Source organism: Harpia harpyja, chromosome 7, assembly GCF_026419915.1.
Source record: "Harpia harpyja isolate bHarHar1 chromosome 7, bHarHar1 primary haplotype, whole genome shotgun sequence".
Taxonomy (NCBI): domain Eukaryota; kingdom Metazoa; phylum Chordata; class Aves; order Accipitriformes; family Accipitridae; genus Harpia; species Harpia harpyja.
The window spans coordinates 46,160,357-46,186,714 of NC_068946.1; the positions used below are offsets into that span (position 1 = coordinate 46,160,357).

The 26,358-nt window shown below is 46.3% G+C and overlaps 1 protein-coding gene across 1 annotated transcript; it reads left to right on the forward strand.

Moving 5' to 3' along the window:
• The first annotated feature begins 33 nt into the window (after window positions 1–33).
• On the forward strand, window positions 34–23,226 carry UMPS (uridine monophosphate synthetase). Its single transcript, XM_052792042.1, has 7 exons — window positions 34–196; window positions 596–749; window positions 2,358–3,026; window positions 3,728–3,903; window positions 4,426–4,540; window positions 5,322–9,938; window positions 22,929–23,226. Exons 1-6 carry the CDS (start codon window positions 44–46, stop codon window positions 5,501–5,503), a joined length of 1,449 nt encoding a protein of 482 aa, XP_052648002.1. The 5' UTR covers window positions 34–43; the 3' UTR covers window positions 5,504–9,938; window positions 22,929–23,226.
• The last annotated feature ends 3,132 nt before the right edge of the window (window positions 23,227–26,358 follow it).

Below are 26,358 nucleotides of genomic sequence, written 5' to 3' on the forward strand. Positions count from 1 at the left end.
CCCTGGTCCGTCATCTCCCGGCGCCGGGGCGGCGCGCAGCGGGATGGCGGCGGCGGGCCGTGTGGCGGCGGCGGCGCTGGCGCTGCGTGAGGCGGGCGCTCTGCGCTTCGGCGACTTCGTGCTGAAGAGCGGCCGGGCCTCCCCCGTCTACATCGACCTGCGCGGCCTCATCTCCCACCCGCTCCTCCTCCGCCAGGTGCGGCGGCCGCTGTGTGGGGGGCGAGGGGCCGGGCCGGGTCGGGTCCTGCGCTGCGCTGCCTGGAGTGCCAGACGGCGCTCGTCCGTGCCGGCAGGCCGGAGGTCTCGGGTGTCTCTCCGCCTCTTGCGGGGTACCGGGGTCTCTTGTAGCTAAAGGAGGGGGGGCGAGGCGCGGGAGCGCTGCCGGGGCCTCTCCAGAGAGCCCTTCCCGGGGCTGGGGCCGCGCTCTGCTAGCCAGGAGCCCGCTGGGTGCAGCCGCCGTAGGGAGAGCGACTGCCAAGTCATGTGAAGGAGAGGGGTTTTTCACGCGTTTGCGTCGCTTCCCTTGGTAACGCATCTGTTTAGTCACGCTCACGCTAGTCTGGCTCTTAAAAAGAGGTCTGGTTTTCTTTTTCAGGTTGCAGCTCTTCTCTTCCAAACAGCCAAAGATGCTGGTCTGGAGTACGACTGTGTGTGCGGCGTTCCTTACACAGCACTGCCGTTGGCCACAATTATCTGCTCGGAAAATCAGATTCCAATGCTTATACGGAGGAAGGAAGCAAAAGACTACGGTAAAAACCTTCAAATCAAGAATTCGTGTCTACTTGTTGTCTTGTTTGGGAAATGACTTTATATATTTGTGGTTCTATTGTAATGTACAGCATCTCCATTCCAATTTAAAGGTTACCACCCCAATTCAAAAAGCAGCCGCTTTTCCTCCTAAAATATCCCTCCTGAAGCATCTCAACCTGACCAGGCTCTCCCAGCTGGTTGCTGATTAGGCTGTGGCTTGAATCCTGCCATAGTAGGTTTGGAGACTCCTGAGGGGTTTTCTTGGTTTCTTTGGTTTTGTTTGGGGGGGCTTTTTTTGTTCCTTTCTTTTCTTCAGCGGTATCTTTTTTTCTTTGACACCATTACCATGGTTCTGGGTTACTGGCCTCTTCCAGAAACCGAGATTTATAACTCGGTTTCTCTGATATGCTGAGACCAGTGCCACATTTCACCTCCAGACAGAACTTTTTGTGTAGTAGCTCTTAAGAGGAACCTTTCTAGTCTCTTTTTCATTTGCCTCTCAAACCCCTTTTTGTTTCATATCCTGTAGTCCTGCAATCAGTGGGCAGGGTGGACCAGGTGAGAAGCAGTCAGTTCTCTACACAATGAACCATTTATCTGATTTTAATAAAAGAAGGAGGAGAGAAGACTGAAGCAATAACCTACCATAGCGGCTGGGTTTCTACATGTGATAAGAGCTATACCCTTCCAATAGTATTTAATTAGAAAACATGCATGTCAAAACTAAACGTTACTCCTGTGTTAGCGTGCCAGGCATGAAAACATTTGCTGTTCTTTCTTGTGAAAGGCAAGTCAATTGTGACAGCAATTAGCTGCCTGGCACAAGGTTTCTGGTGTCACATGGATTGCAAAGCTGTATGTACACTTGTTCTGTAGGCTGTCATGGTCTAAGCACCGCGCTTGCTGCATAATGTTCTCCTGCTGCTTGCTGCTTCCTGGGAAAGCTTGGCATCCTTTGTTGTACCCCCCAGGAGGCCTTTCATGGACGTGTGCCTGTTGTTGGTTAGGGTAAAGGCATTTGGGGCTTTACTCCTTCTAATTGTTCTAACAGGCTTATTAAGCGCAGAATACTGCCTGTGGAAAATAGGGACTATGCTGAAGAGTACCAACAACTTGGCTGCTTTAAAGACGTTTTAAATAACCAGAGAAAACAGTTTTGTAATTCTGAGCATTCAATTCACGGCAATAATCAACTTCTGTAGTCATCTTACCCAAAGATTTAAATTTATGCAGTTAACAGTATGTCAGTTTTGTTAATGGAACATAACTTCTGGAAACATAAAGAAGTATTTTATTAACTTGGACAAGTAACAGTCTTTATGAACTGAATTGCAAGTCAGTGACTGAGCTGTGGTAAGAACTGTGATAACTGGTATCAGATAATAACTAAAAAAATTACCTCTCCATACTGACAGTGAATGTGAAATTCCTAGTCTCTTAAAATCCAGTGGTATTGGACTTCAGGATATGTTGCAGCACATGCTTGTATGTGGAACAAATACCATCTTTTACATTAGCATAGCAAGTTAAAGTTTTGATACTTTAAGTTTTTGGGGGGTCTTTTAAACTTTCTTCATTTAGTGGATTGATTGCCTTTTATTTTTAAGGTACTAAGCGGCTGGTAGAAGGCACCATTAATCCAGGAGAAACATGCTTGATCATTGAAGATGTGGTAACAAGTGGATCTAGTGTACTGGAAACTGCAGAAGTTCTTCAGAAAGAAGGATTAAAAGTCACGGATGCCATAGTGCTGTTGGACAGGGAGCAGGGCGGGAAGGCCAGGTTAGAGGAGCGTGGAATTCGCCTGCACTCTGTGTGCACATTGTCCGGGGTGTTGGAGATTCTCCAGCAGCAGGGAGAAGTGGCTGTTGAGATGGTTGAAAAGGTGAAGAAATTCATTCAGGGAAATGTGTTTGAGCCAGTGGCTCAGAACGGTCCTGCTCCTGTCAAGAGACTATGTAAAGAGCTGAGCTTCAGTGCTCGTGCCGAGCTGCCGGGGGTACATCCTATTGCAGCCAGGCTTCTTGTGCTCATGGAAAAGAAGCAAACAAACTTGTGCCTTTCTGCTGATGTTACCAGCTCCAAAGAGCTGCTGCAGTTAGCTGCCATCCTGGGCCCCGGCATTTGTATTCTGAAGACTCACATAGACATCCTGAATGATTTCACCCAGGAGGTAGTAAAGGAGCTGAGAACGCTCGCAGATCAACATGAATTCCTGATTTTTGAAGACAGGAAGTTTGCAGACATTGGAAACACAGTGAAACATCAATATGAAGGTGATTATCATCAACCTCGATTTACTGTAGCTTTGCTGCCAATGTGTGTAACTGCAGTGCTGGCACAGGTTGCCAGGAGGGATTGTGGAATCTCTAGCCTTGGGGAAGGCTCAAGGGGGCAAGGCCCTGAGCAACCTGATCTAGCTTCGAAGTTAACTCTGCTGAGAGGGCATGACCTCCAGAGGTCCCTTCCAACCTAAACCTTTTTATGAATCTGTGGTTGTACTCAGTAAATGCTTATGAGTAGTCATTTGCCGTGGGAAAATGCAGTGTGGCTGCTTAAGGCAGCCTGCTATTGTATGCTTGTGTGCTCATTACGGCTTTCATTAGGTATTGCATCTGCAACTGTAGAACTGTTTACTCGTTTTCTGATCCATATGTCTCATATGATCTGCATACTGTATTAAAAGACAGCACCTGTGACAGTGGATTTCTAGGTTACCTTAAAAGTATTGGTGAATATTAAAGGTGAGATGCTAAGAAGTGTTTGTGAAAAGTAAAACTGAGATATTAGACTTTGTGGTTAGGCAGCTATCAGAACTGTCTGATGAGACTGAACTTGTAACTGTCAAGCTTCAGTAGTAAAACTGTCTTTTAAAATGTGAATGATTTAGCATGCAGCTTGTTTCGTTTAACTCATGTTTCCCTTTTAATACATTTCTAATGACACTTTGCCTCTGTCTTGCTATCCATGTTCTCAGGTGGTGTGTTCAGAATCGCATCCTGGTCAGACATTGTTAATGCCCATGTGGTTCCAGGCTCTGGAGTTGTGAAAGGTCTGAAGGAAGTCGGTCTTCCTCTCCAGCGTGGCTGTCTTCTGATTGCCGAGATGAGTTCCCAAGGGTCACTTGCAACGGGTGAATACACAAAAGCTGCAGTAAGTAGGCAGTCTTGTTTCAGGTTAAAAGCTTGTAAAGTGTTGTGACAGGGAGGGTTTGTGTGCTTCTAATATTTGCACTTCCAAAAGCCTCTCCAGCTCTAACTATGACAGTTTTTTTTCCTGTGGAGACTCAGGAATCTGACAGTGTGGTGTTTAAAGGTTGCAGCTGTAGGCTAGTCATGTGAGGTGGTCAGAGTTCACACTGTGAATTCTAGTAAACATGCCAAGTATGTTATTAGCCCCCCCCCCTTTTTTTTTCTTAAGCAATAAATGTCTAATTAGTTTACATACATTCATTGCATTATTTATAACATAGAAAGAAACATAACATTCGTGTTCCTGGCTGCAAGTGCAGCAAGAACAGTGAGGGGCGAGTCAGCTCTAGGTGACTTGATATTGGTAAAGCATGAACAGGTGTTTCATACCCCTGCCTTGCACAGCTCAGTGTGTCAAAGGGTGGATGAGGAACAAGCTTAATTTTAGGTATATCACTTGTAACTGTTTACTGATCTTCTTCAGGTACAGATGGCTGATGACAACTCAGATTTTGTTTTTGGATTCATATGTGGATCTAGAGTTAGTAATAAACCGGAATTTCTTCACTTAACTCCAGGGGTGCAGCTGCAAACTGGAGGTAACTTCTTCTGAAATATTTATAGTCTGTTTGTAAATACAGTAAGTGATCTAGCCTTCAGTGAAAAAGTGGCTTCTGAAGAGGGTTTGATTGCTGATTCTCTGGTGGGAGGAGTCTGTTTGCCATTATGAGGTGCCTTCTATATTTCTGGGTACGCTGATTCCTTTCCTGGGAGCCCTGAAAGGCTGCGCAGCTTTGTTTGTGTGCCATAAAGCGCAGTCCTTAAAACACGTGAAATGTCTTCAGGTAGGTGATAAGTTAGATGTACAACTACTCAGTAGGAGTAGAAAAAAAGATTTTTAACAAATACAGAATTCTAACTGTAACACTGTTGATACTGCATCTATATCAGTATCAATGAATTGGAAGTCTTATACTGACTAAACAGGTTATTGCTGAACCAGGTAGGGGGGATTTGTTTCTCTGCAATACTTAATTCTTATGAAACCTGAAGTGAAATCACAAGCATTTACATGAATGTTTGGTGGGTTTGCTTGTTTTAAGAAGGCTAAGGCTTATTTCAGTAATCCTGATTGGTGCTTCGTTGCGAAACTGTTCCCTCTATTGTGATTGGTAAATCATGAAAAAGGAGAGCACTCTCTGTCAAAGTTGATCTGTGTAATAGGGGAGTCGTTGGTTGAAGACACAGTTTCTAGTTATGTTTGTGGATTGTTAGAGTGAGAGCTGGAACAGCACACCTGTTCTCCGTTCTAGCACCTTTGAAGGTTTTTAGAATATCTTGTTTTGTAGGAACTAAAAAAAACCGGTGTCTCTATTTCAGGTGATAACCTTGGACAGAAGTACCTAAGCCCCAAGGAAGTTATTAGTGAAAAAGGTTCAGATATCATTATTGTGGGACGTGGCATCTTGTCAGCTTCAGACCGTCTTCAAGAGGCAGAGAAGTACAGGAAGGCAGCTTGGGAGAGCTACATAAGCAGACTTGGTATTCGTGCAGAAGATTGAAAGCAGGCCACTTTCCTAGCCAATAAGCAAATCTGATGGAGCTGCAATCATCGTGAGGCTTCCAGTTAAATACAAAGGCACTTCAGCCAGTAGAAAACTGCCCTTCTGGAGAACAATCTGAACTAAATTATTTTTAATCGCACACACACAGATCAAGTTGCACATGCCATGGTTGGGTTTTTTAATGCGTGAAACCAAACTTCATGCCCAGTTTTTAGCCTGAATAGCTTTTCTCTGCTGAAAAATGTTGCACGAAACACTCCAACGGTGTCTGGTTGGCTGTTGTTGCTTTTGTTTCTTTTCCCCACCCTCAAATTCTTTCTGTCTGTGGAAACAGTATTTTACTGTTCTTAATAAACTGCACCTGCAGATCTGACCTGCTGCCCCACTCTCCCAGGATTACTTGACTCTGCTATTTCCAAGGAGCAAGTATGGCTCTTAATCCCACACTGTGAAATTGAATAATGTGTTGTTTAATAAATACTTTTTTGCTACTGTCCTTTCATTGGATCTATAACTTTTCCTTCTGTGGGAGTGTGAAATTCTGTTTTCAGGACCCCAGTATTATAAAAAGTCATTCTAGTGTTTGTGACTGCAGGAATTACTCTGTTTACAGGAGCTGCAAAAAATTTGTCAGAGCAACTGTTGCATGTTTAATTACAGTGGAGCTGTTGATTCCTCTAATGAGAAACAAAAATGTACTTTCTGTTTATTGACTTTTTATGACTAGCTGGAATAATTCTAGGAATTACTTTCCACTTTTCATGATGAGTAAGGAGAAGTAGAAATATCTGGTATGATTGGTTTTGATTAGAAAGGATGGAATAACCTTAAAACTATCTAGTGTATGTGTGGTGGAAATCGCCTTGAATTTTCGTTGCTATCAAGAAGGCAAAGATGGTGTTGTGGTTCCTGTGCTGATGCAAAGCACACAGAGGAAGCTGGGTCCCTTTGTTAATACAGTTACCTGTAGACTAGGAACAGCTCTATCTAGCCTTGCTGTCTGGGTGTGTTGGGGGTGATGACTTTACCTTTTCACACTCCAGTCTTGGAAGTGTACTTCACTCCCCTTGATGACAGTGCTGCTTATGGGGCTTAGGAGTTGGTTATTTTGGTGAGAATATTATAACTTGGTGTATGTGGTTTGTTTTCCATGGGGCTACCATTTACTTCAACAGTCGTCTTACGCATCATAATTTACATCTGGAGAACTCTAGCTAGGGAACATGGAGGCTCTCTTAGCCACCTTTCACAGCTGGAACTTGATGAGTGTGTTGTATCTTGTGCAGCCAGCCTGCGAGTCGTCATACTTCACATCAACTTCTAAGAAGTTCCAGTTCTTCAAAGTGAATGGAGGATTTGGGGTTTGTTTACTGTGTCATCTTAATTATCTCATGGCCTTGAGGCCTGTAGCAGAAACAAGACTTTCTCACTTAAAGTGTTTTGCAGAAAAATGCTTTTTCCACCAGAGGGAGCTGAGACTCTATTTTTCAGGAGAGTCGATGTACTAGCTCTTTTACAGCTAATAGTTTCCGATGATACCAACTCTAGATATGTTTAGGATGAAAATCTGTCTGGTTTTCAACAAGTTACACCCTTGCTGATGCCCTCATTTAAAACAGTAGAGTTTACCAGAAAACTGCCTCAGGCTGGAGTTCAGCATTGTATGTTGTAGGTTCACTGTTGCAGTACAAGACGAGTTCAGTATTTTCCACTAACTATGCTGAATCGGGTTAAGCAGGTGGCTGACTTCCATGCAGCTAAATCCCTGAGCAGGCTCTTTGGAGAGCTGGTTTATCAGGCCTCTAGCTGAAAAAATAGCAACCAGATTTGGAGAGACGGATGTGATCTAATATCCAGCCACTTTTAGACAATACATGCAACTCATTTTCTTAGCAAAACAACTTCTGAGGAACAGATTGATTGGAAAACTTCATTTCACAGTCCTTCATTGTGGACTCAGTAAATCATCCAGAAAGAGCTGTATTTTGGTGCTTCATTTGACACCAATGTTGCAAACATTTCAATTAGCAAAACAAAAACATGTTACCTCCTATATGCATTCTTCTGTCAGAATGATTATAGTAAACAAGCATGTGCACTTTCTTTGAGGCACCTGAAAGTGATTAAAAATCCATTTCAAATTAAGGACAAATGTTAATTTCCTTGCTTGCCCCTGCTGCTCACATTCATCGCATAGTTCCTGCTGTTGGTCCCAACTGTTCCTAACATGGGAACTAGGTCACAATTTACAAAACTCATTTGCATCATAATATACGAATCTGAAAGTCTTGCAGTTCATTCTCTGATCTGATCGAGTCTGGGATAGAGGCATAAGGCTATATTTAAATTACTGGGTTATCACATGACTTATATTATCTGGCAAGTAGGTGTTTATATGAAATTGTGATCCTTAATCCACTCTGGAGTATGGTTTATAACAGAATGAAAGGATATCACACTTTTCATAGTGAAATAAGACTGCGATCAAGCGTTGTCAGTGTTTGCAACAGAAAGAAGGCTGACTTGCTGCTGTTTCTGGGCAGTGTAGCAGGGACTGTGAGAGACCAGCACAAGCTGGAACCATTAAGGAATTGTTAGGTAGCTTTTGATATTTGTATGTAAAGTTCACTCTATCTATCTCTGTCTAGCATGAGGAGTGCTGTGTCAAGAGAACCCAGCCTGCGGACTTTAATTGGTGTAACTGCATAAGTGCAGTGCTTGACTCAGACTTAAAATTCTTGCAAAATCTTGGTATCTCCAGCACTGAATTAAAACCAGCCAAGTTAAATTTTTTGTCCTTAAAAGTATGATTTGTATGTCACAGTATCAACATTGCTTTATTAACTAGTAATTGACAGGTTGTATTATAGTTTCCATTGCCTATTCTATGAAAATTTATTTGAGACTTAATCCCAGAAAAATAACTGAATCACTTCCCTTTAAATTTACGTGGAAAGCCTGTTGCTGTGGATTTTTGTAGCAAGCGACACAAACATTGCATTTAGGGAACGGGACCAAAGGAATGTGAAACGCCCGGGGGAAGTTTGTTTTCAGATTTGACTTTTGGAGGTCACTGTCTCACAGAAATGATCTGTTTCAGAAGGCTTGTAACGACTGTGGGCTAGACAGGCTGGATGTTTGGTTTGTTTGTAATCACTCTGTTGGTTCTTGGTCGGTCTGTACCACAGTGGCAAGTACAGCCTCATGTTCGAATGCTGCCGCAAATTAAAACTCAGCCTGGTGCCTGCCCCAGCTTCAGGTTTTTCTCTAACTCTCTTAGCAGGCATTTGCTGGTTGGGAGCGGTGACCCTGCCTGCGTGTCTGGGTTGACTTTGTCCTCAGTCTTGGTTCTCTGTTTCTGCATGACCCTCATCCTCCTCTGAACTTTCTCTCATAAGCTGATGCTATCCACAGTCAGGCTGTGAAAATGCAGGGTTGTAGGTGGAGGCTGGCCAGTACAGAGAACAGGAGGAAGCCCGAGCAAGGCTGTAACTGTGAAGTTCTTGCTTGTAGCATGGTCTCCTGAGCAGAAGTGTGGTGGTATGCCATAGGTTGTGTTTAGCCCAAATAAGTGTTGCAGGAGGAGAAGCTAAGCTAGTGCAGTCACTTTTGATCTGTTCCTGAACAGCTAATAGTAGCTATACAGAAGATACTTTCACAAACAGGACTATTTAGATGGGGAAATTCTGTAGTGTTCCCTGCAGCTGATCATTTCTGCTTTGCTGAGAGGTATCATTTTAGGCTGATGATGGGAGCAGCCATAAAGGTGACCTGGTTATAAGGGGGAAAATATTGAACAGAAGACGACCTCTGCTCAAATACTGACAGAGAAAATGCCTGCCAGCCTAGAAACCAGAAGCGTCCTTGAGGAGTGCAGCTGGCATCTTTGAAGTGCAGCTGGACACCGAGAAACCAGAGACATCCCGAGATACCACTGATAAGTGCAAAAACAAGGAACTGTAACAGCAACTTATCGTCTGGAAAGGTGAAAAAAAAAGTCTGGAAAAAGGGAAAGACATTCTGAGAAAGTGAGCGTTGGTAACTGCTATTGGCTGTTCTAACTCACAGAACAGAAAAACAGTCTGATAAAACAAAAATTGGTCTGAGAGAATAGAAAACATCACCAGTTATTGGTTGTGTCAGGTGGAAAACAGAAATTAGCAGCATCTATTGGCTGTTCTGGGTGGTGGTGTCCTACGCCCCTTTATGCCTCTGTGATAAAAAAAGGACTTACTTTTTACCCAAAATGCAGCCTCTTTCCTGCACACGAACCCTTGTTCCCCACGACATTTCCTCGGCAGAGCGGACCCTCAGCAGGGACACCGGGCTGACTCCGGCTCCGTGATGCAGCTCATTGTCCAAGTGAGACTTCATCCGTTGTCGACTGGCCCCACTTCTGGGATGGGTTTGATTGGCCCCACTGCTGGGATCGGTTTGAGGAGCACTTGGTACCAGTAACATTTTTATACATACATATATATATATATATATATAAAAAAAAAAAGGCCTGCATGTAAGTAATTATTGATAAGTGTATTTGCTGCTTTACTAGTGGTAATTCTGCAGTAATTTGTAATACTGAAATATAGACTTGCTGCTAATATTAATTGCTGCTGTGGAAATACGTTTGCTTTTTGGTAGTAATTTGTAGTAACTTGTAGTATAGCTATACTTGTTTTGCCAATCGTAACTATACTTGCCTTGATAGTAGTAAACTGTAATGAAGTAAAGAACATAGGTAATAAATACTCTGTGTCTTTGTGCATGACGGAGTCCTGCAAACCTGCATATGGTTGCAATCTTTGTGCACCCACAGACCAGGTAACCCTTCTGGGCTGTGGGATTAATTGGTGGCAGAAGTGGGGCTCTGTGATACACAGGTCATGCAAACCTGCATATGGTTGCAATCTTTGTGCACCCACAGACCAGGTAACCCTTCTGGGCTGTGGGATTAATTGGTGGCAGAAGTGGGGCTCTGTGATACACAGGTCATGGATGCTTAGGAGAAGGCAGTAGAAGAGCAGCAAAAATGGCAAGAGGCTAATGCGTGGAAAACCCCTTGATGGGACAGGGATTGGGTGTCTGAGAATTGGTTGAATTTGGAAATGCTGCAAGCAAACAGAGTTTCAGAAGTGGCAGGACAGTCATAAATGCAAAGCTGAAGATGGCAAGGGGGCTTTCATCGAGCTTCTCACAGGCGTTGGCAGCCGCGGGCGCTTTGTTTAACACTGCTAGGCGGGAACTGGAACCTTTGCAGTGAGCTAAGGATGCAGAAGCACAAGCAGTTGCCTTTGAAACCCATAGTTTTGTTGCAAACCAGTTACTTAGGCAATTAGAAACGAACCTCAGACCTCTGTCTATACAACAGCTAGAGCAAGAGCTTACGTGCCTGGTCTCAGAGAGCAAGCTTATTGAAAAGATACACATGCTGAAAATGGATAACGAGGAGGAGGGCTTTGATTCTGGCAGTGGGTCTTCCACCCCCACATCATTACCTGAGCATCGTCCAGATAACGCTGCCTCATGTACCCTAGCATTAAAACTTCCCCGGTACAACTCCCGGCTCCTGCCGGAGAGGAAGGTGCTCCCCCGCTGCCTGGCGTCACAATGACCGCTGCGATTTTTAACGCAGAACAGCTAAGGCAGCTGTCCTTGCAGTATGGCAAAAAGCCCCATGAGGACTGGGTGGGATGGGTGGCACGGTGCTACCAGCCGGGGACTGGAACCCCAGTGATCCTTAATCAGACTGACGCCGGACAAATATTCCTGGGAGGAAGCATATTTCTCCTAAACCCCGATGCAGGGGCCAGAGTGAATACCTTCTCCCTGTTATCTTCAATAATACATGCTGTTAGAAAAATGCCGGGACCATGGGGTATCTCCCTCCCCCTCTCTGGAGTACTCCTGATGGGTTTTCTGGCTGGATGATGAGACTGGCTGCTCAGGAAGTCCTTAAGGGACAAGGGGCGATACCCCGGGACGTGATGGCTGTGCCAGTAACAGCAGCAGGGCAACTAAAACTCTTGCAAAATGCACCACCCGAGGGGCCAAAAAACCTGGTCTTAATGTTATGCCATGAAACCTGGGACTGGAACACCATAATGGCCCAAGGACTGCAAAATTGGACAGCCCTTATGGGGAGGCGACGAGGACAGGGAAGCACCCCCAAAACGATAGTCTGTAAAAGGGAAGGTCAGGTCAGGGTCATCCAGATGCTAAAGGGAGGTCAGAGTAATAAGAATAAGGGACAAAATGCTCAAAATGCCGAAATTAATCGATCTGACACAAAGCAACCCCCTGGCAAACAGGAGGGTGATCTGGAACGGAGACGCTTATGGTATCCCCTGTGAGGAATAGGATTCACAGCAGGCCAGTTAGAGGGGATGCCCATGATCGTCTTGCAGAGACTGTGGGACAAGTGCGATGGGGGCAGCACCAGCAGCCCAGGGGCAGGGCTGGAGCTGGGCAGCATTAGTCCCTCTGCTTCCCCCATCCCAGAAAACCTTGTTCTGTCTGCTCCCCCAGCCCCGCTACCTGAAAAAGAATAGAGGAGCTCCCAACACTGGCCCAGAGAGTCCCAATGACCCCTCCCAGGTGTCCACAATCTTTGGAATTAATATTAGAAATAGAAGTAGAATCATTAAGTTTGGAAAAGACCTCTAAGATCATCAAGTCCAACTGTCAACCCAACACCACCATGCCCACTAAACCATGTACTGAAGTGCCGCGTCTAAGCATTTTTGGAACACCTCCAGGGATGCTGACTCAACCACTTCCCTGGGCAGCCTGTTCAATGCCTGACAACCCTTTTGGTGAAGAATTTTTTCCTAATATCTAGTAAGGTCTCCCCTCAGCCTCCTTTTCTCCAGACTAAACAACCCCAGTTCCCTCAGCCGCTCCTCATAAGACTTGTGCTCAAGGCCCCTCACCAACCTGGTTGCCCTTCTCTGGACACGCTCCAGCACCCCGATGTCTTTCCTGTAGTGAGGGGCCCAAAACTGAACACAGTACTCGAGGTGCGGCCTCACCAGTGCCGAGTACAGGGGAACAACCACCTCCCTGCTCCTGCTGGCCACACTATTTCTGATACAGGCCAGGATGCTGTTGGCCTTCTTGGCCACCTGGGCACACTGCTGGCTCATATTCAGCCGGCTGTCAACCAGCACCCCCAGGTCTTTTTCCGCTGGGCAGCTTTCCAGCCACTCTTCCCCAAGCCTGTAGCGCTGCATGGGGTTGCCGTGACCCAAGTCCAGGACCCAGCGCTTGGCCTTGTTGAACCTCATACAACTGGCCTCGTCCCATCGATCCAGCCTGTCCAGATCCCTCTGTAGAGCCTTCCTACCCTCGAGCAGATCAACCCTCCCTCCCAACTTGGTGTCATCGGCAGACGTACTGAGGGTGCACTGAATCCCCTCATCCTGATCATTGATAAAGATATTAAAGAGAATTGGCCCCAAAACTGAGCCCTGGGGAACACCACTTGTGACCAGCTGCCAACCGGATTTAACTCCGTTCACCACAACTCTCTGGGCTCGGCCATCCAGCCAGTTTTTTACCCAGCAAAGAATACACCTGTCTAAGCCATGAGACGCCAGCTTCTCAAGGAGTATGCCATGAGAGACAGTGTCAAAGGCCTTGCTGAAGTCAAGGAAGATAACATCGACAGCCTTTCCCTCATCCACTAGGCGGGTCACCTGGTCATAGAAGGAGATCAGGTTGGTCAAGCAGGACCTGCCTTTCATGAACCCATGCTGGCCAGGCCTGATCCCCTGGTTGTCCTGCACATGCTGTGTGAGCACACTCAAGATGAACCACTCCATAATCTTCCCCAGTACCGAGGTCAGGCTGACAGGCCTGTAGTTCCCCGGATCCTCCCTCCAACCCTTCTTGTAAATGGGCATCACATTGGCAAGCCTCCAGTTGTCTGGGACCTCCCCTGTTGACCAGGACTGCTGATAAATGATGGAGAGTGGCTTGGCAAGCTCCTCCACCAGCTCCCTCAGTACTCTCAGGTGGATCACATCTGGTCCCATAGACTTGTGAGTGTCCAGGTGGCATAGCAGGTCATTTACTGCTTCCTCCTGGATTATCGGGGGTATATTCTGCTCTCCGTCCCTGTCTTCCAGCTCAGGGGCCTGAGTACCCTGAGGATAACTGGTGTCACTATTAAAGACTGAGGCAAAGGCGGCATTAAGTACCTCAGCCTTTTCCTCATCTTTGGTGGCAATGTTCCCCTCTGCATCCAATGAAGGATGGATATTCTCCTTGGCTCTCCTTTTGTTGTTAACGTATTTGTAAAAACATTTTTTTGTTATCTCTTACGACAGTGGCCAGATTGAGTTCTAGCTGAGCTTTTTACCTTTCTAATTTTCTCTCTGCATGACCTAACAAGATCTCTGTACTCTTCCTGAGTTGCCTGCCCTTTCTTCCAAAGATGTTAAACTCTCTTTTTTTTTTCCTGAGTCCCAGCAAAAGCTCCCTCTTCAGCCAGGCCGGTTGTCTTCCCCGACTGTTTGTCTTGCAGCTCATGGGACTAGCCTGCTCTTGAGCCTTTAAGACTTCCTTCTTACAGAATGTCCAGCCTTCCTGGGCCCCTTTGCCCTTCAGGACTGTCTCCCAAGGGAATCTCTCAACCAGTGTCCTGAACAGGCCAAAGTTTGCCCTCCGGAAGTCCATAGTAGTGGTTTTGCTGAACCCCTTCCTTACCTCACCAAGAATAGACAATTCTATCATTTCATGGTTGCTAAGCCCAAGATGGCCTCCAACCACCACATCTCCCACCAGTCCTTCTCTGTTTGTAAACAGTAGGTCTAGCGAGGCTCCTCCCCTGGTTGGCTCACCCACCAGCTGTGTCAGGAAGTTATCTTCCATACACACCAGGAACCTCCTAGACTGTTTGCTCTCTGCTGTGTTGTATTTCCAGCAGGCGTCCGGAAAGTTGAAGTCCCCCATGAGAACAAGGGCACACAATTGTGAGACTACTGCCAGCCGCTTGTAGAATGTTTCATCTGCCTCTTCATCCTGGCTGGGTGGTCTATAACAGGCTCCCAGCACGATAGCTGCCTTGTTGGCCTTCCCCCTCATCCTTACCCATAAGCACTTGACCTTATCATCACAATCGTGTAGCTCTGTACAATCGAAACACTCCCTAACATAGAGAGCCACCCCACCACCTCGCCTTCCTTGCCTATCCCTTCTGAAGAGCTTATAGCCATCCATTGCAGCACTCCAGTCATGAGAGTCATCCCACCATGTTTCTGTGATGGCAACTAACTCATATCTATCCTGCTGCACAACAGCTTCCAGCTCCTCCTGTTTATTGCCCATGCTGTGTACATTGGCATAGATAGACTTGAGCTATCATTTGCACCTCTAACATTGGCATGCTGCCCCTAGGCTCATCTCTGGTGAGCCTAGTTTTACCCCCCTTCCCTCTTCAAACCTAGTTTAAAGCCCTCTCTATGAACCCTGACAACTCATGAGGGAGAATCCTTTTCCCCCTTTGAGATAGCTGGACTCCATCTGTCGCCAGCAAGCCTGGTGCCGTGTAACCCCCCCCATGATCAAAAACCCCAAAATTCCACCAATGGCACCAGCCTCTGAGCCACATGTTAATCAATCAATCAGGTGTGTTTTCCTGTTCCTTTCAGTATATTTCCCTGCCACTGAAGGGCTTGAGGAAAACACTACCTGTGCTCCCAATCCTTCCACTAATTGCCCCAGTGCCCCGAAGTCCCTTTTGATTGCTTTTGGACTTCTCTCCACGATCTCATCACTGCCAACCTGCACAACCAATAGCGGGTAATAATGAGAGGGCCAAACCATACCAGGGAGTTTCCTAGTAGTGTCTTTTACCTAGGCCCCAGGGAGGCAGCAGAATTCCCTGTGGGATGGGTCAGGCCTGCATATTGGGCCCTCTGTCCCCTCAGAAGGGAATCACCTGCAACAATTACCCTCCTTTTTCTCTTAACAGAGGCTGTCAGAATGCGTGGGGCTGACTGGCTCAACCTAGGCAGCCCCCTGGATAGACCTTCATCTACATTCTGATCTTCATTCGCCTGGCCCTCAAGTTCCAGAGCCCCATACCTGTTCTGTACGGGCAACTGAGAAGGTGAGGGAGAGCAGGAGGGGATTCTCCCGCCTCCCTGAGCAGGGACCTGTATCCATTCCCCTCCATCTCTTTCTTAGGTCCCCTCCTGCCTGGTGGCAAGAGGGCAGAGGATCCTCTGCTTCTTTTGGAGCCTCCATCTGCTGCCTCTGCCTCAGGGATGGTAGGGTGTGGGTCCACCAATCTATATCCCTCTCACACTCCCTGATACTTCTTAACCTTTCCACTTCCTCCTTCAGCTCTGCCACCAGGTTTTTGCCAGAAATCTGATATTTTCTGCCAGAAGCTCCAGGTGAGACCATGCTCCCCAGCTGCAGCGTAGAGTACATTTTGCACATCTGGTCCTGTCCGGACAGACCCAAGAGCTACCGCATGAGCTATTTCCTGTCTGATATGCTCGAAGTCTTGTTGCTGCTCAAGGCTCCACTCAAAATAGTTCTTCTTTCGGGTTACTTGAAAACAGGGCTCACAAGCCGACTATAACCTGGAATATGCATTCTCCAGAACCCCACAAAGCCTAGGGGAGGTTGTGTTTCCTTCTGGTGGAGACATAGTTGCTATCTTGTTGACCACATCCATAAGTACATGATGACGTCCATCCTGCCATTGTATTCCCAAGAACTGTATCTCCTGTGCAGGTCCCTTGACCTTGCTTTTCTTTATGGAGAAACCAGCTTTCAGAAGAATCTGAATCACTCTTTTTCCCTTCTCAAACACTTCTGTCTTGTTGCCCCACATGATGATGTCACCAATGTATTGTAGATGTTCAGGGGCATCACCCTTTTCCAGTGCAGTTTGGATTAGTCCATGACAAATGGTAGAGCTGTGCTTCCACGCCTGAGGCAGTCGATTCCAGGTGTATTGGACACCTCTCCACATGAAAACAAACTGTGGCCTGCACTCTGCTGCCAAAGAAATTGAGAAAAACGCATTGGCAATATGTCAGTTGTAGCATACTACTTGGCTGCCTTCAACTCCAGTTCATATTGGAGCTCTAACATGTCTGGTACAGCAGCACTCAGTGGTGGCATCACTTTGTTCAGGCCACGATTGTCTACTATTAACCTCCAGCCTCCATCAGATTTCTGAACTGGCCATATGGGGCTATTAAAAGGTGAGTGAGTCTTGCTGATGACTCCTTGGCTCTCCAGCTGATGAATCAGCTCATGGATGGGAGCCAGGGAGTCTTGGTTTGTGCAATATTGCCACTGGTGCACCATCCTGGTAGTAGTCGGCACCTGCTGTTCAACTTGCAGCAATCCCACAATGAAGGGATCTTCCGAGAGGCCAGGCAGGGTAGATAGATAGCTGTTTGATCTTCTCTGAGTTCACAGTGGCTACACCAAAAGTCCATCGGTACCTCTTTGCAGCCTTGAAGTACCCTCTCCTGAGGTAGTTTATGCCAAGGATACAAGGGGTCTCTGGGATGCTCACAATGGGGTGCTTTTCCCACTTGTCCCCTGTTAAGCTCACCTCAGCTTCCAACACAGACAATTCTTGGCATCCCCGTGTCACTGCAGAGATCCAGGTGGATTCTGTGCCCCTATATCCTGATATCACCAGCATACACTGTACACCAGTGTCTACCAAAGCCTTATACTCCTGTGGGTCTGATGTGCCAGGCCATCAAATCCACACAGTCCAGTATACCAGGTCATCCCTTTCCTCCTCCTGGCCAAAGGCAGGGACCCTCTATTCCTGTTCCTCGTTAGAGCATTCACTGTCTGACCCTTGCCGTGCCAGACCAGAAGTCCCCTCACCAGGATCAAGGGAGGTGATTTCAGTTCTTCTATGTCTGGGAGATCGCCCATTGCCACCTTGTGTCTCTACAGCACCTACGCTGGCAGCCTTCTTGGGTGACCCCTTCTTAACAGCTGTCTTCCCTCTCAGTTCACGTACGCGGGCTTCCAGCTTAAAGGTGGGTTCACCATCCCACTTCCTCATGTCCTCCCCCTGGTCATGCAGGAAGAAGCAGAGTGCACCAGGCAGCATGTGCCTGGGCTTCCCTTTCCCTCTCACTGGGGCAGGAGGGGAGTGATTTCTTGGAGCATCCCTAACAGCCAAGGCACTGTCCTGTAGGGATGAGGAGATACAGAGATTTTCTTCAAAGTTTTGGAGCCAAGATGACACTTTCTCCACAGTTGGTGTTTCCATATCTGGGCAATACATTGCTGCCCAGCTGTTAGAATATGACACTGGGGCACCTTGAATCACCTTCCTCCACATGGCCTGTGTGCATAGAACATCGTCTGGATCTCTGGAGACCTCATCGTCATCTAGATCACTGTAGATGACTTCCAGCACTGCTAATTCTCTCAGGTACTGGATGCCTTCATGTGCAGTAGTCCACTTTCCTGGGGAGATCTTTCTTGAATGGGTATCTTGCCCTCACACTTGAGAGGAACTGTCTCCAGAGACTGCAAATTACTGCCTCTTTTCCAAGTCCTCTGTCAATTCCTCAGTTTCTAGCAAGGGATCTCAGCTGTTGGGCTTCCTTACCTTCCAAATGCTGACTGTCAGCCCCATTATCCCAGCACTGGAGCAGCCAGGCAGCAATCCGCTCACTGGGCTGGCAGTTGCAATCTTTCTGCATGTCTCGCAGTTTTGATGAGGTCAGGGACCGGGTAGCTTCTGCTTCCTGTCTGAATTCCCTCACTCCTTCCTTCAATTTCTTTGTCAAAGGACTTGCTTCTTTATCAAGCCTTTCCTCTTCTTCCTCCTCCGTTACTAATCAATGATATGGGCCCATTGCTCTCCTTGTCCACTGTTTCTTTTTCACTACTGGGGCAATTACTATAATTGTTGTTGTTTGGGTCCCTATCTCAACCATGGTGTCTTCAGATGCAGTTTGGATCCCTGCCCCAACCACAGTCCTCTGAGAGTACTGGACTCTGGGCTCAATAGGCGCAGGCCAGGCCCCAGTACAGTGCTAGAGGCTGTTGGTTTTCACTGGGGTACGCAAGGCACCCTTCTATCAGGTGGCATGTCAGTTTGCCAGGGTTGCTTGCCTGTTCAGGTGTAAAGTCCCAGGTTATGGGAGGTGAATCCTAGGAATCTGCCCAAATCCTTCCACACATCCTGCCACCCAGGGACTGGCCCCTCAGGGCACATTTCAGTATCACCTCACCCAAAAGTTGTCTTCTCTTACACCAGCATGAGACCAGATTCCACAAAACCCATAATATGCCAACAGTATTAATTAGTAGTATTAAACAGCTCACATAAAGGTAAACAAGGACCTTGGGAGCCTGCATAATAAAACCATCCACATCAGTCCCAGGTAGGGAGAGCGAGATGTATTCCCTCATCTTCTTCACAAGATAGCTACCCCAGCACAGTAAGCCATCAATGCCAGGGCAAAGCACATAGCCATTATTTGTATTAACATGTTCCCAAGCTCAGCAAAATAAAGAGGTGAGCAGTGCAGCCAACAACTTCATGACCTGCACAGAAGCTTGCCACTTCATAACTTCTATAAGCTATAGCAGGCTTAATACAAAACTGCCATTGTCTCATGCCGCACGTTGGGTGCCAAAAAGGACTGTGGTGGGTTGACCTTGGCTGGATGCCAGCTGCCCACCAAGCTGCTCTATCACTCCCCTCCTCAGCAGCACAGGGCGGGGAGAAAAGAAGATGGAAAAAAACTTCATGGATCAAGATAAAGGCAGTTTAATAAAAGCAAAAAAGCAAAGGTTGTACATAAAAGCAAAGGTTGTACATAAAAGCAAAAGAAAAGATTTTTAGTCTTTACTTCCCATCAGCAGGCAATGTCCAGCCATTTCCCAGGAAGCAGGGCTTCAGTATGCATAGTGGTGTGGAATATATGGTGTGGAATATCTCTTCGGTCAGTTTGGGTCAGCTGTCCTGGCTATGTCCCCTCCCAAGATCTTGCCCACCCCCAGCCTACTGGTGAGGGGGAAAATGTTGGAGAGACAGCCTTAATGCTGTGTGAGCACTGCTCAGCAGCAGCCAAAACACTGGTGTGTTATCAACACCTTTCTAGCTACCAATACAAAGCACGGCACTATGAGGGCTGCTATGGGGAAAATTAACTCCTTTCAGCCAGATCCAATACAGAGGGGAATTGACAGTACAATATGCAAAGGCAACGGGGTGCTGAACCCAGCACCAATGCACTATATATAATGATTGGAAAACTAAAAGATGGAAAATTAAAGGAAGATGCTCAATCACCAGGTTGACAAGCATCTCATTTCTAAGCAATGGATATCCAAATTACCTGATATCCAAAAGGAATGAAGCGGTTTTGTTTTTCTTTCAGGTCACCCTAGCTGCAACATCAGAAACTGGAAATGCAGATTATTCTCCCTGGATTTTGGTCCTACCTTATGCATTGTACTGATTTGGCAAGTTGGCATGAAATGAAACAACATCATGAGCACTTTCTTCTTTCTTACAATTGTTATAATATAACAATATACACAGTGATTGGATCCTATCTAGTAATTACTATATTGCTCATTCCCTTATCTCAAGGATGTAATAGCAATCGCATTTTTCAATTTACAAATACAAGTTCTCAAGTGGGCAATGAATTGGATTGTTGGTATTGCTTACACCACCCTCAATCATTAGATGCCAAATTTTGGTGGTTAGCAGAACCTGTCCCTGAAGCACCTTGGTATCAACCTAATTTGGCACACTTACTCCCCAATACACCAAATTATTGACAACAACCTTTCAAAGCGTGTTCATATGATAAGGCCCCGTGGCGCCTTACAAAGCCCCAGGACACAAATTCAATTTGGATGGGAAGACAAGCAATTGTAATTACACTTTGTATTACAATCACACCCAAGCATGGTTTCAATGTCAATGTGACAGAACACAAGCTTGTATTGATTCTGGAAACCTCATGGACCTGAAATAATGAATCAGCAATTACAAACAAAGGTGTTTTTAATGGACTCTGGCATCTTACATGGAACATTAATAACACAAATTGTCAAAGAAACTATAATCTCACTGGTCTTAATTCTACATGCTGTTGTCTACAGAGTAGTGGTTGGCTTAGTACTGATGATAATTGGGACATATGTGGCCCAAGCAACATATCTGGCTGTATAGATCATAATCCCTTTTGGACACTCCGATTAATGTGCTTAATGAAATAATTGAATTGTTGTTCTAATCCATGGTGTTCTTTCTGCAAACATGGCAGTGACTTTGGGTGAAGCTGGTGGCTGACATTTTAACATCTGGATGGTTCTGGCTTTGCGGCACTAATGTCTCCAAGAGTCTACCACCACAGCAGACAGGCACTTGTACCATAGCACGTCTTGCTCCTTCAGCATTTTGGTCTCAAGATTTGACATTTAACTTCCAACACAACCATTACCCTGTAGGTAATCAGGGCAGAGTGTCTAAACCCACAGTAACGAAGCCATCTAAGTTTCCTCAGTTTGTACGTGCGCCGTTTCCAATCTTAGGTGTCACTGAATTAGAACGAGATGTTATTAGTATTTCTGCTACACTTGAAATTACCCCAAATGCTACTGTGGATGTTTTAAAGAACCTACAGATGAAGATTAACTCACTCTTACAGTTGGCTACTGTCACAGGTTATTAATCATGTGTGGTTAACTAAAAGGGTTTTATTAATGATTAAATGGTGATCAAATGGTAATTAATTGATGACTGAATGAAAATCAAATGGTAATCAAATGATGATTGAGCAATAATTGAATGTTAATTAAATAGTGATTTAACAATGATCTGACAATGATTTAAAAGATGATTTAGTGTTTAGATGATAATTTAGACAATTTAGGCAGTGGTAAAACAATCTACTACTTACTACACTTCTAATAATTAAGCTACAGACAGATATATAGATGTTGCTAGCATACAATATACCTTTAGGCCTAATGTAAAATGTCGCTTACCTCGTTATAGACATCAGATGCTGGGTAAGGGGTGTCTCAATCTTGAGCAGTAACCTTGCTCCCTGCTCAAGGGGAGATCACCTCTGTGCAGCCTGCTGCCACGCAGCAGAGCTCAGTGGGCTCACAGTTTGCATGGCAGGGCTGACTTCAGTCAGGGCTGCTTGTTGGTGCTGCCTGAACCAAGGTACTGCTCACTCAGTCCGAGTGGGTGCACCCGACACAGCTACCCACATTCACTGGGCCTTGGATTATCTTTTAGGCTCCCAAAGGGGTATTTGTGTGTTAATGAATAGTACCCATTGCTTCTCCACTAACAAAGTCAAACAAATTGAATATGAAGGGAATTTTATTCAGCAACATGTCCACCAAATAGCCCAAGAGCAGACCCTGCCCAGGGCTGGCCGTGGCCGTTGTCTTAGCTGCCAGACCCTGCAGCATGGGCACGGCACATCTCAGTGACATTAGCTCTCATCCTAGCTGTAGGATTTGTGCTTTTCTGTAGTGCCTCTCATATCAAAGGACTGCCTGTATCACTTTTATCCAAACCAGTACTGTACACTCATGCTTCAACCAACAAACCCTCCCAGAAGTTGCAATAACTTTGGGCCCGACATGGCCATGAGTCTCCTCCACCTCACGCATTAGGAGGCAAAAGAGACGCAGCAGGCAGGGTGTATTCTCACTCCTAGTGACCCATCAGTGGTCATAGGCCAAGGGGTGGAGTGATGGGAACAGCCATAAAGGCAGTCTGGTTATAAGGGGAAAAATATTGAACAGAAGACGACCGCTGCTCAAACACTGATGGAGAAAATGCCTGCCAGCCTGGGAACCAGAAGCATCCTTGAGGAGCACAGCTGGCATCTTTGAAGGGCATCTGAGTACTGAGAAATCGGAGACATCCTAAGATACTACTGATGTGAACTACAAAAACAAGGAACTGTAACAGCAATTTATCATCTGGAAAGGTGAAAAAGAAGTCTGGAAAAGGGGAAAACATCCTGACAAAGGAAGAGTCAGTAACTGCCATTGGCTGTTCTAACTGGCAGAACAGAAATACAGTTCGGAAACAGAAAAATTCATCCAAGAGAACAGAAAACATCATTTATTGACTGTGCCAGGTGAAAAATAGAAATTTGCAGCATCTATTGGCTGTTCCATGTGGTGGTGTCCTCCAATCTCATATGTCTCTGTGATATAAAATAGGATTTACTTTTTACCCAAAATGGAGCCTCTTCCTCTGAGAAATGCCTGAGTACAACCCCCAATTCCCCACGACACTTCCTCGACAGAGCGGACCCTCGCCAGGGATGCCAGGCTTACTCCGGGCTCCGTGATGCAGATCATCGACCCAGGGAGACTTTGCCTGATTGGCCCCACTCCTGGGATGGGTTTGATGAGCATTGATGAGCACTGATGAGCACTTGGTACTGGTAACATTATACATATATATATATATATGTATATATACACACAGGCATGCATGTAAGTAATTACTGATAAGTATATTTGCTGCTTTATTAGTGGTAATTCTGTAGTAACTTGTAATATTGCAATACAGACTTGCTACTAATATTGATTGTGCTGCTGTTGAAATATATATTTGCTTTCTGGTAGTAATCTGTAGTATACATATACTGATCATAAGTGTACTTGCCTTGATAGTGATGACCTGTAGTAAAATGCAATAAAGTAATTTCGGAAATTAAGCCTCCCTGTTCTTGTGCATGACGGAGTCCTGTGAATTCGTGGATGCAACCTTTGCCCACCCACAGGCTGGGTAACCCTTCTGGGTCATGACAGTCAAATGGAGGAGTTTCTGTTGGGCATGGAGAAAGGGATAGGATGGAAACAAACCCTGCACCTCTATTGTATTGTTTTGGCTTTTTGAAGGCCGGTAGTGAAGAGGAGGTAGAGGAACAACAGTCAATTCCAGTTCAAAGTGTCTTCAGATGCAGAGATGATGCTGGAATACAGGGGTCAGGGGATGCTGCTGGGCTGCAGATGTAGTCCGTTATCTCGCCTTGGTATTTCTTTCCAGGAATCTTAGTGACCCTCTCCTCAATACACTAGCTCCTTCTCTTCCCACATGGCTGGAGAAATGCAAGGTTAAACAGTTTGAAAAGTGTGAAGCATTCATCCTCCAGAGCTTGGGCTTAAACTTCATCTGTTGAGCACCTTCTCACTCCACCGTACAGGGCAAAGAGGATGCAAAGCAGGCATGCCTCACTCCAGCTTGTGTTATAGCAAAGGGTGCATCTCCACGGTTAACAAAGCAAATAATGCTGCCATTGGCCTTGACTTTTCCCAGGGTGTGATGTGATGCTGTCTCCCCTAGAAGCACCAGCAGCACAGGGAAAAATGTGCTGGTGAGCCTCAGTCCCAGTGGCCATGCAGCAGCAGCTGCCAGCTGTGGCTGGGGAAACAGGAGGAGCTGATGTTGCAGTGGCATCCGGATTCCAGCTTGGCCAGACAAGCACTGACATTTTTCCATCACATGTGACCCATTAATGCCTTCTGCTGTAGTTTTCATTCAGGAATGCTAGCTGTGGTCAGACTGCCTGTATTTACAGACACAAATAAACCGCTGCTGACTGAAATACACCATTCCCATGACTGTGCTTGGCACTAACCTTGCACGGGTAAAGGCAGATCTGCTTACATGGTAAAGCAAAGCCTTCTTGCTCTTAGCATCACTTCCTTCTTTTTTTTTTAGATGCAGCCTTGTGGAGAAGCTAAATTTGGGGGGAGGCAGAGCCTAGAAAAATTAGAAACAAGATATTGGTTTTTTTATTTATTTATATAAAGTTTCTGTGCTACCTCCTGACAGTAGAAGTGATGTGAAGAAAGCCTGGCCTAGAGACTGAAGCCTTCCTGCACCCAGGCATGGCAGCTGCTGTCCCCACGGGACAGGCACCCGTGGTCGTGCTCTGTGCCGCCTGGCCCAGTGCCACGGGCAGCAGGATGCTCTTTGCTGACAGCAACCAACTCTATTTCCTTCTTTTTGCTACACTTTCTCGGGTGCCTGCTCTGTGGCACCCTTCCCTCACCTACTCGCTCCCCACATTACTCCCTGGCTACTCTGCAGACCTGTTTGCTGTACAACTGAGTCTCCCCCTTGCAGGGGATGGAGGGCACTGGTTGTCCCGTCCCCAAGCACTTTCTCTCCTCCTCTGCACTCTCCTTACCCAAACCACCCCTTAGCAATGAGTCAAACTTCATGTCCCTAAGGCTGCCTTGATTGTCAGGTCTCTCAGCACTAACGCAGCAGCGTGCTGGGAAATGCCAAAGCGTAAAGGTAATCTGCAAGGGAAAGGGTGGCAGGGGGGCACTGCCTATGCCTTTCCTTTCAGAGTGCAAAGGAAGAAAGCAAAGGGTTTGGGTTTGGTTTTAAACTGCTTTGTCCCTTGCAAATTAACTGCAGCAGAGCTGTATTCAGTGTTCGCTGCTTTGGGTGGCAAAGCTAGTTTAAAACGTTCCTGCCCTTCCTTTCCCTCCACTTTCCTTCCTGCTCCCCCTTTCCATGCCTGGGGCAGTACGGCTTGTGTGAGGCAGTCACATGAACCAAGCTAAAACTTGCTCTGTCTACTCGTGATGGTTTTTTTTTTTTACTGTTTTCTATTTTTCTTTTGTGATAGCGATGAAATCTCTCTCACCAGCCTGGCACTAGGCAGTGGGATGGTCACAAAAACCGAATTTGCCCCATGGATGCCCCTTCCCAGGCAGCAGTATTAGTCCCAGCTATTCAATATGCAACATCTTAGCCTGCAAACTTTAGCCTGGGCTTCAATATTGTGTAAGAAACATGGGGCTCTGAAGAGCTGCCCCTCTGCAGTGCTCAGGCTTTTCCTATCGCTGGTGCTGCGGGGAGGAGGCAGCGCAGCCCCCAGCTCACACACGGGTGGGTTACAGGGTGGTACAGTACCAGCATTTAACCAGAGCCTGTCCTTCCTCTTTTTTTTAGGATGTATGCACCCTCCTCCCCTGGTAAGGCAGATTTAGTGGAATCAAGTGGGAAGACAGGGTACAGATTTCTTTTATTTGGGGTTTTTTTACTCCACCTGATCAGTGCCAGTGCTGCCAATGTGCCACTTGCTGCACTCCAAAAAAAAAAAAAAAAAAAAAATCCCCATTTTGAGCTATTTTTAGTGTGGTCTGCTGCGTTTCTTCAGTGCTGCTGGTAGGAGGAGGGGGAATCATAAAGTTCTTGAAGGAGAGCTGTTTATACTGAGCAAATAAGAGCTTCTGTTTATAGAGGCAAAAACAAATAAAAAAAAATAAACCCGGAAGGATGGGCCCATGGCCCTTTTCCAATGAGAAGAGCAAGTCAAAACAATGAACACCATTTGTTTTTTGCTTTTCCCTGGCAAGCTTCCTTCAGCTGACTATTGCACGATCTGTTCAGGGTGAAGAGACATGCAAAAAATTAAAAAAAAAAAAGAAAAAGAAAAGCAAGCAGTAGCAATTGCTCCAGCTTCTCTCTGCTGCCAGCGGCTGCAGCCCCACTGCAGTCTGTGTGGGTTTAAAGCTGCAGCTGTCAGCCAGGGTAACCCAAACCCCAGCTCCAGAGGAAAACAGATGGGGCTGGGGTAACAGTTTTGGGGGAAAAAAACCCAACAAAACCGAAACAAAATGTATGTTGTGAAGCAACAACACTGGGTTTTATCCAGCTCCCTTTCCAGCCAAAAGCTCAGGGCTCCCCTGCTTTTCCAGCCAGGCGCCGCTGGACCCCACAGCTCTAGTCCTCTGGTAAAAAGAAGTCAGAGGTCTGGATGAGCTGCTGTGTGCTCCCAGCTGCCTTCCTGCAGGCACCCAGGCTGGACGCCTACTTGCACATCCCA